A 10,568-nucleotide genomic window follows, 5' to 3' on the forward strand; every position below is an offset into this window, starting at 1 on the left:
TTTTTAGTGGAGCTCTCCATCATGCCTCTTAAGGGTGTGATTTTTTAGTGGAGCTCTTCATCATGCCTCTTAAGGGTGATTATGGAGCGTGAAAAGACCCCCTATGGTGTCCTAGGGGAGTCATTAGTAGTCCTCCTGTACTTTTCAAATCTGAAAGCCTGGCTATACGCCGGCCTATACGCTAGAGTCCCAGTGGTGGGCAAACTTTTCAAAGCGAGGGCCGCATCAGTGGGCCATGAAAAGTCAAAGGGCCGCACCTTTTAAAATCGGGCGGTGCGCTCTAAGATAATACGTGCGTTTCGCCTCAAGGGCGCCATCTCTGGACCATAATTAGCTGAAATGGTGTTGCAGAGCGAACCAGAGACAATAGAACACTAATCTGTATAACACTGAAAAAGTCAGCCTCGGTTCAAGCACAAACATGTTGACTTTCACAAAAATTTATTGATTTAAAATTTTAAAATTTTTTTTGATATTTTGATATTTTTATTTTTTTTATTTGCTGCAGGCTTCCGCGGGCCGCACAGAACCCCGTAGAGGGCCGCATGCGGCCCGCGGGCCGCAGTTTGCCCACCCCTGCGCGGCTAGACGCTACGCTATATACGCTATACGGCAGGCTATACGCCGGCCTATACGCTATATATACGCTATACGGCGGGCTATACGCCTGCCGCAGGGCTATACGCAGGGCTTGCGGCAACTGTACGTGGGCTGGTACTACTACTACTAGAGCTAGCTAGCTCAGCCACAGCCATGCCCAGGCACCGCCTACGGCTACACTACACTAGGGCCTACAATACAGTACAGAGTACAGGCACTTGGAACGTCTCAATAAAAATAAAAAAAGTCAATAAACACGAAATGTATTTACTACCAAAGTCTTAATGTTTCTCTACTCTATTTCGCCTATAATCACCTGTAAATGCCGGTCAAATGCTCATCTGCAACACACCCGTAAGTACAGTACACCGCATGCTAGATTATAGATACAATAATGTAACCCAAGCACAGGATAGGTTACATTATTGTGTTTGGGTTACATTATTGTATCTAACCGCACGCTAGCTGCTGCACTGCACACTGACACATAAATATATAATATAGCCTAGGCCTAAATACCTAATAAATAAATAAATATATATATTTATGTGTCGGTGTGCAGCAGCTAGCGTGTGGTGTACTTGTGTGTAGCAGATGAGCATTTACAGGAAATTGTCGGCAATAATAAGTGAAAGAGAGTAGAGAAACATTAAGACTTTGGTAGTAAATAGATTTCGTATTTATTTAGCATTATATTTTATTGTTAACGGTTGCTATGCAAAACACGTGTGAAAAGCTACAATCGGCTGGAGCGTCATTTTACTTATAACGATTCATACACATCATTCCTCCGCGGGTGAAGTAGTTTATTTATAGTGGTATTTTACCAGTGCAGCGTTTATTTTTTTTTAACTGCTGGATTTAACAATAAAAACAAGGCATTCTAACTATAGTTTAAATGTAAAATCTAGCATGTTATTATCAATTATTGGCAATTCCAAAGCACCACGATTTTTCCCAACATTTTATCTCTACATAATGGTACATGAGGAATCATAAAAAACTACACAGCAGATATGCAAAACAATATCTCGACAAGCATCCTGGAACTAATCCAGACACACATACAGTATAACTGTTAGTAAATAGTCATTGTGGCTTGAAAACACAAATTCTTTTAAAATTGTTTATGCAAATGCAACTACACTGGGCTTTCACAAACTAAATTTATGTATAGTTTAGTACCGTCATACTGTTGGAAATCAGAAGCAAAACTAGAAAGTACGTATGAAACGTCGGTCAAAAACATCGATCGTAATGTATACACAGTAGCTCAGCTGGCGGGAACCTATTGTTTATCCCGAATGACCCATGACCTGAGTAAACTCGCGCATGCGCAGTTGTAATGCCGAACTCGCCTCTTAACATAGCCAAATTGGCCCGTTTATGAAATGAAAACGATCGCACGACAAAAACACATCCCTAGTGGCGCTCTCATTTTATAGAGGGGGTCTTCCCTCCACCACCATCATTTCATAATATTAGGGGGTAGACACACCATTCGGACTGATTGCAAAATCAATAACATCTGCACAAAATTTGCACTTATAGGTGATATTATGCATGGGTAGAAGTTAATTCTAGTTCTTCCCAATTCTTAGTTCAAAACTAAACATATTAACAATAACGCGTGTGCTTATTTTGAAGATTCATGCGGTTGCACGTCTGCCAAATTGTCTTTGGACATTTGCTGAAAAAATACGACTATTCCGCGAGGCGTGCTCTGGAACGAACTAGTTAGTATAGCAGAATTTTCAGGGAGTCGCACGGACTCCAGCATATGTCAAATCAAGTAGTCCGACAGAAAATCAGGGAGTATTTGACTCCGGACTCCCGTTAATTTCGCACCCTGTAATGTGTAGTACTTAGTGCAAATATTTGTCATGTTTATAATAAGAATTGGCCTACAGCATTGCCAGCCATGCTGTAAACATTCTTCTCAGATTCTAGTTGTATGTTGTAGTATACCCCCTGTAGCAGGAGTGAAGGGGCTATACGGGTAGTGCTACTATCAATCGTGGTCTTTACACAAGCACTTATTTATATCACTGAATTGTGAATGTGCATGGAAAAATTTATTACGTACAATGCTCAGGGAAATTTTGAGGTAAATTCTTAGCTCGGGTTTGTTGAATTAAACATAGTAAATCATTTGTAGATTAGAGCCGGCAAACGTATCTCCGATAATTAATTTTAGCCTTGCCCCTCCGTTGTTTGTATTCAATAGTGATGTCATGTGGTTTCTGATCATGGGTGGCTATGTACCAAAGGTTGGTACATGCACAATATAGTTACAAAGTAGATTTCATTTACATGACTTCATTGATGTCATTGTGTGCAGTGCTAATGTTCTCGAGAAATCTTGTATTTTATTGTAGCACTTCGCCTGAAATTCAGATTTTCTTCACCAATCTTGCCAACTTCCATCTTGCCGGCATCATCACAATTACTACATACCCAGTCTCACAGTCACAGTGATGAGAAATGGACAAAAGAGGAATTGAGGTTTGTAAAGAGCTATTTTATGGTTACTCACGCTCATAGGTCTATGTCCCCCAGGGTACTGCCGGAACGTACCCTGGGTACGGTCCGGTATACCGGAACGTACCCTGGCACTATCTAATATGCCGGACCGTACCTCGCCTACTCCACTAACGAGTCTAGGGAGTCGCCTACGCCTACTCCCTAACCCTAACCACAACCCGAACCTTAACCCTAACCCTAATCCTAACCCTAACCATATAAAATAGTGACCAGGGTACGTTTCGGTATACCGGACCGTACCCAGGGTATGTTCCGGCAGTACCCCGGGGGACATAGACCCTCTCAGCGTTACTCACAGGTTTTACTAGAAGAAATGTGGGAAAAAATTTTGCAGGGTGGTCCACAACCTAAAATTCAAACATGTAAAACTGGGAACTTTAGAGGAGTACTTTAGATATTATTTGCACTTAGCGCACATCAGAGCGCGAAGCGCGAAGTCACTTGCAGCCAGGGTCCAGGGGTTTTATTTGCTCTCTGGTGCAATCTGAGCCTTATTATGGAGCATTTTTGCACAAAATCTATGACCTATATTTCAAAATAATTTGGGTTGAGTGAGTCATGAGTGATGAGTCATTTTTCATTGTTCAATTTGTATACTAGTGTGAATGTAACCAGTAAAATGTTATAAAGAAATGTGCGAAAAATGCAAATAAATATACTATATTATAAGGTGAAACTATCTTACTGACTAGAAAATCAAATCTCGTAATAAAGGCTTTAAAATCCCAGTTTCCTTTTCCTAATTGCTGCCCAGGCATCAGCTGCCTCATGGAAAGGGAAGTCCTTAGCTGATGGGCCTTCCACAGACACCATCATAAGGGCATTTAGTGTGTTATGATTCCATCTTATTAGAAGTCTAGTTGGAAGGAATCTGATGAAATAGGCTGGTTATTGTGAGCTGTTTTTTATTCCTAGCAGATTGCGAAGCACTATGATATAAGGCTCACAACAATTGAAAGTCTATGTTAGACAAGTTATTCGTTTTGCTAGTTGCCCGATTGGACAAGTCACAACTACAAAATTTCTAGTTGTGTAATATTCCTAACATCCTTTGAGGCTAGGGGGCTATCACACGGCATTCTCACATTACCGCGTTCACACGGTAATGGTTTGGCTCGAGCTAAATGGGCTAAATTTGGCTCAGACTAAATTTGGCTCGGGCCGGTTTGAGTCGGAGCATTCACACGTACGCAAGTGAATACTGTATGTCAAATTCAAATTCAAATAAATTTTATTGCACAAATATCTCAGATACTTTAGCAGTATGTCGCGAGATGGCGTTGTGTACGATTCAGTGTTTACTTCCGTTCCGAGTTCAATTATCAATCTTGAAAACATGCATCCTGATCAAATTTTTCGAATTTTTATACTGTTTTGGACTTTATTTTGTCGAAGTACACGTTCGACACTCGCGGCGTCTACCGCTCTACCGATTTAGCTGGTGCTAAAATTTGGCTCGGGCCTGGTCAGACGTTTTCGACGGGACCAAATTGGCTCGTGCTAACTCGGCACGGCCCCGAAAAACCGTCCGTCTGAACGCTCGGCTCGAGCCAAATTTGGCGCGGGCCTAATTAGGCTTGGGCTAAAAACGTCGTGTGAACGCGCCTTATATTTTCAAAGGTCGTCGAGAAACACCCACAGAGACAGGCACATGAGCAGGAACGCATACAGGCACGCGCGCATGAATCTAAAGGGGTGGACACACTTGCCGATTTTTCATGCGGTATCGCGGGGCGGCTCCAGTGTCCCGGTCGCAGTCGCGGTTGATTTTCGGGCCGGCCGGCTGAGCCATGTTTGATAATTATTTGAGCCGGCCGGCTGCAATCGCCTAGTGTGCCCGTGTCTGCGATTGAGTTGGCCGATTGTACAATTCATCAGCCAATCAAATCATAATTAGTTGGCACATGATCCACAGAGTCGCCCCGCTCAGCCGCGTAGTGTGTCCGCAGAGCTCTAGACTCAGCCGGCCGGCTAAATCGCTGACCGGCTGAGCCGGCCGGCTCGACCGCATGAAAAATCGGCTAGTGTTTCCACCCTTTAAGCAAGCAGCTCAGAAGACGTAGACGCACTGTATGATTCGACTGCCTGACAAGTGGGAGCACATGTACAGAGTAAAACAGTGTAATAGACTGTAATAGTGTATGCTACAAGCACGCGCTGTGACTACGCGTACGTCGTCCCGTTCGACCGTGCAGTACAGTTGCATTTTGCTTTGTTTGTGTTGTTTTTTGCTTTGATATTTCAAACCTGTCGCCCTGTAACAAGTATAGGAACTGCAAGGCTTAATTTTTAGCTCACCTTGACATCGTCAAGATGAGCTATTTCCATGGGGCGTTGTTCGTCGTCCGTCCGTCCGTCCGTCAACATTTGGCTACGGTCAACGGTAACCTGAGAACCGTTTGACCCACATGTTTCAAATTGCATACACTTGTTACTCCTATGGGAGAGATGTGAACGTCCTATTTTGGAGCACGCCAGTTGACGTACTTTTGAGCCACGCCCACTTTTTGGCAAAAATGGAAATGGCCATAAGTCCGTTCAGGTTCCACGGATTTAGCTCATTTTTGGTATGTGAATGAATAACGACTGGCCCCAAAACATATCGCAGGGGTTTTGATATTTTTTTTAAAATTATGCAAATTGGGTAGATTTTGGCAATTTCACTATGCATTTCAGTGTCTGCCTGCGGTCAACGATAACTCAAGAACCGTTTGACCCACATGTTCCAGATTGCATACAGTTGTTACTCCTATGGGAGAGATTTGAACGTCCTATTTTGGAGCACGCCAGTCGACCTACTTTCGAGCCACGCCTACTTTTTGGCAAAAATGGAAATGGCCATAAGTCAGTTCAGGTTCAACGGATTTTGCTCATTTTTGGTATGCGAATGAATAAGGACTGGCCCCAAAACATATCACTCAGGTTTTGATATATTTTTTTAATTATGCAAATTGGGTAGATTTTGGCAATTTCACTATGCATTTCAGTGTCTGCCTACGGTCAACGATAACTTAAGAACCGTTTGACCCACATGTTTCAAACTGCATACAGTTGTTACTCTTATTGGAGAGATTTGAACGTCCTATTTTGGAGCACGTCAGTCGACCTACTTTCGAGCCACGCCCACTTTTTGACAAAAATGAAAATGGCTATCTAGATTCATTTGATTTTGTTGGTTTAGTTCTCCCATATATACTCTTGTTTTATATAATGTAGGTGGATAGTTGCTGAATTAAAAATGACTTGTTGGCACTCGCTCATTTGTGTACTTTTTTGTGGGGAGCTATAGTGTCATTGACACTTTCATTACCAAAACCATTGGAACTATTGTGATTCGTTATATAAGTATTATTTTTCTGCAATGGCCCATCTAATATCTCTCCTTGAATCAAGAAGTGAGACAAAAAATTTGACTACACTTTTATTGTTAAGTTGTATATCACATGTTTGATATAGATACTGTGTGTTGGGTCATGTGTTGGGAAAATCCATACGCACATCACGCATGGAGATACAAAGTCTGTCGAGCTGCGGGAGACAGAAGAAAATTGGCCCGGCAACAAAAATTGCAACAATAGCCACAATCATAATGCAAAATTTTCATCATGTGAGCACATAACATGATGTGCAGGGCCATCGTAATACGAAATATCACAATGTAAATAGAATGTTGTATGAGATCCAACTGTATATCTAAAATATCAATTAACCCGACTTGTGACGTTGTTTTAGCCTGGTACCCTGCAGACACCAAAGTACAGAGGCTAGTTCTCCAGTTCCAAGAAAGGGGTACTCGCCCTTCCAGCCTAGTTTTGCTTCAAACAAAGCGGAGTTTGCACTAGCTAGGGTTGATGATCTTCTTAACTGGGCCAGAAAGGTATGTCTAACAGCTTGAACTTTTGTTTTTACTCTTGAAATTTTTTTTATTATGCAAGCGTATCAGTTAGATTAGTGTACTCACTATAAATTTCCCTTTGTTTGTGCATTGAATGTTGTTTATATACTCGTGCAGAGTTCATTATGGCCGATGACGTTTGGCCTAGCGTGCTGTGCAGTAGAGATGATGCACATGGCTGCACCACGTTACGACATGGACCGCTTCGGTGTTGTGTTTCGTGCCAGCCCGCGTCAATCCGATTGCATCATCGTCGCTGGAACTCTTACAAACAAGATGGCACCAGCATTTAGAAGGGTGAAAATTACATATAATAAATGTTGATCTATTTACACAGATAATTTATGCATGAAGCCATGAACCAGTATTTGGCAGAGTAGTGTAGTATCGTTACACTCTACTTGAAGTTGGATGTTCTAGCATATCTTGGCAATAGATGTTGCTTACAATAGAAGTATAGTAAAATCAGGTGACATCTGGTTATGTATTAATTGTGATATTATGTATTATTAGGAGTAAATAATCTTAAACGAGCTTGACACGTATTTTTTTTCTAGTGTTTTTACTGATTTTCCACTTCAAATTTTGGCATAAAGAAAAAGAAAAATGTATATATGTTCTCGAGATTATTTCGTACCTTTATTATTTGCCCATCTTGTACTGAAATCGGTATATAGCAATTTACAGTTGTATTGCTGTAAATTGTATTCAAACATGGTGTTGATTCAGAGGCTTTTCAGGATGTCACATATGTGTAGGCGTATTTTGTTGAGCAATACTAGCGAAAACTACTCCAATCCTCTGCATGTGACTCGGCAGGGATTTGAGATACCCAGTGCCAAACAATATTGTCAATAAACAATTACTTATTTCATTAGTTTTTCGTCTAGTAAGATATGTATTCACCTGCGAACACAGTACAATTGTGTACATACGGTCTTTGCACATACTTACGTGTAAATGCATGCACATACTTACGTGTAAATGCATGCACGTACTACGTGTTTGAGGCATTGGGCCTCTCAAATCCCTGCCAAGTGGTATGCAGATGATTAAATACGTAGTTGTCGCTAGTATCACTCAACGAAATACGCCTACATAAATGTGCAAACATGCCGAAAAGCCTCTGAATCAACACCGTGTTTGAATACAATTTATAGCAATACGACAGTAAATAGATATAAATCGATTTTAGTACAAGATAGTCAAATATTAAATGTACGAAATAAGCGCAAGAGCATATACGTTTTTGTTTTTACTTATGCCAAAATTTGAAGTGGAAAATCTAAAAATGCAGGAAAATATGTGTCAAACTCCTTTGAGCTTATTTACTCCTGGTATTATGTATATATTACGTGGTTCTGAATGCTCAGCCATATAGAGTAGGTAATCGACTAAACAATGTGTTTTACCAGCTCTGTGTTTTTGCTATGTCATACAGATATACGATCAGATGCCAGAGCCACGGTGGGTTCTTTCAATGGGTAGCTGTGCCAATGGTGGTGGCTATTACCATTATGCTTACTCTGTAGTGAGAGGATGTGACAGGATAGTCCCAGTAGACATATATATACCAGGTATGCGTTTAATGATGTTCACATGTGTAAAAATTTAAAGTTCACACTGTCTTATCATCTTATTCTTTCTGTCTTGTCTTGTCTTGTTATTGTCTTATGTGTTGTTTGTCTGTGTTTTGTTTATCTGTTTGTGTTTTGTCTGTGGTGACATTAGAGATTGATGATCAAAATGTATTTTTCTTAGCCAATTCATTTCTTTAGATATAGCATTCACTCTAACCTCTGGTTTATTTTAGGCTGCCCACCAACTGCAGAAGCATTGCTGTATGGTATCCTACAGCTTCAGAAGAAGATAAAGCGAATGAAGATGGTGCAGATGTGGTACCGAAAGTAATGTGACTTTATTTATGTATAATATGGTGGCTTCTGTTGTGTGTGTTGCAGCTGTTGTGCCTAGCAAGTCCTTGGTGATCAGTGTTGCAAGGAGTCTAAATAAGCAGCAAATCGACTTAGTTGCCAATTTAGTCGGGAGTTATTTTCGGGAAGAGATTTAATGCACAATTTGTAATTTTCCTTGAAAACCTAGAAATGTAGAGTATGTAACTTTATGGTTTTATAGGGTTATTATGTATTCACATCTCATGCTGCATTGCAAATGGTGTTCGTTTGCGATTGCACCATAATATAGTTGTATGCTTTGCATTACTAGTCTCCACCCCCCTCCAATAATTGCCATGTATCCAAATGCAATAATAATTCACATTCTGATTAAAATCAAACAGTAACTCTTTTGACAAATACTTTGGTTTGTGGTTAGTCAGTGTTTAATTATACTGGAATGTAAAACAAACCGTTTCTGTAATGTAGTTATGTACAGAAAAACGAACCCAATTTTTTAGTAAACCAAGTCCTTGTTGGTTATGTTGCTATTAAAAAAGTAAACAAATCACGCACGTTCATAGAGTTTTCAATGCCACCATCCATGTGCACTGTAACATAATTGGTGATTAACAGAACAGTCGTTATCAATTCATGTACACATAACTGCTAGAACAGTAGCATGTCAATTTTACTTCGTCAATGTTTATTTCAGTTGCAAAATTACATGTTTGTATTTAACCATTAGCAATTATAATCTGTATTCTGAAATTCAACTGGCCAAACTGACCTTCCATATAAACTCCTGGACTAATTAAAATAGGGAAAACAAGTGTAATAGTACATGGTTACTATTATGTGTGCTGACTGCCAGCTGGTGGAGCAGTCAATCTAGCAGTAGTCAGAACTCTCCCTTATCTTCTATAAATTTGCTAATGTCTACAAACCAATACCATTAAAGAATGAATTCATAAATGGTTTACTTCTCAATGTTTGCTACTTAAAAACAGTTTGAATTTTATTGTTATGTTTGCTACAAACAAACAATTTGAATTTTAACCTACCAAAAGGTTTCTAATGAAAATTTCAGGAACAAATACATAAATTTTATCATAGCGTTATACCACACCAAACATTAGTATAAAAGCATTTTGCAGTAAACATCAATGTGGGTCACTTCACTGTTGAAGGTTCACACTATATTATTGACTTTTACTGAAAATATAGCTGTTTATACATTCAATTTGTCACTAGAAACACAACGGAAGACTCATTAAATACTGGTTATAACTGTTTGATTTAAATGGGCAAACTCGTATATACAAATGTGTGTGCATGCGTCTGTGTCTGTATGCAGGTGTCCACAATCTACACCCTAAAACGTGTATGGGCTCGATCAGTTGTTCCTGCAACGATACCATTTCAGAATTTTCAAAAATCGCCACTAATTTCTGCATTATTGGCCAAATAGATGCATTTACTATAGCTGAGAGGGTCTATGTCCCCCAGGGTACTGCCGGAACAGACCCTGGGTACGGTCCGGTATACCGGAACGTACCCTGGGTACGGTCCGGTATACCGGAACGTACCCTGGGTACGGTCCGGTATACCGGAACGTACCCTGGTAACTATCT

At 40.3% G+C, this 10,568-nt stretch overlaps 2 protein-coding genes across 3 annotated transcripts in view; one reads left to right on the forward strand and one right to left on the reverse strand.

Moving 5' to 3' along the window:
* Nucleotides 1-9,502, forward strand: part of LOC106813323 (NADH-quinone oxidoreductase subunit B-like) — a 19,090-nt gene extending 9,588 nt beyond the window's left edge. For both annotated transcript variants that reach the window (XM_014817442.1, XM_014817443.1), the window contains exons 3-7: nucleotides 2,979-3,105; nucleotides 6,877-7,021; nucleotides 7,157-7,336; nucleotides 8,481-8,616; nucleotides 8,853-9,502. In XM_014817442.1, the coding sequence (XP_014672928.1) occupies nucleotides 2,979-3,105; nucleotides 6,877-7,021; nucleotides 7,157-7,336; nucleotides 8,481-8,616; nucleotides 8,853-8,950 (686 nt within the window). In that variant the 3' untranslated portion in view covers nucleotides 8,951-9,502. The remainder of the gene's footprint in view (nucleotides 1-2,978; nucleotides 3,106-6,876; nucleotides 7,022-7,156; nucleotides 7,337-8,480; nucleotides 8,617-8,852) is intronic.
* A 117-nt stretch (nucleotides 9,503-9,619) lies between these two features.
* LOC106813324 (osteoclast-stimulating factor 1-like) overlaps nucleotides 9,620-10,568 on the reverse strand; it is a 22,521-nt gene continuing 21,572 nt past the window's right edge. The window contains exon 10 of the mRNA XM_014817447.1: nucleotides 9,620-10,340. The gene's annotated coding sequence lies outside the window, so the exon portion shown is untranslated. The remainder of the gene's footprint in view (nucleotides 10,341-10,568) is intronic.

The sequence above is a fragment of the Priapulus caudatus genome, unplaced genomic scaffold, assembly GCF_000485595.1.
Source record: "Priapulus caudatus unplaced genomic scaffold, Priapulus_caudatus-5.0.1 Scaffold755, whole genome shotgun sequence".
In the NCBI taxonomy this organism is placed as follows: Eukaryota; Metazoa; Priapulida; class Priapulimorpha; order Priapulimorphida; family Priapulidae; genus Priapulus; species Priapulus caudatus.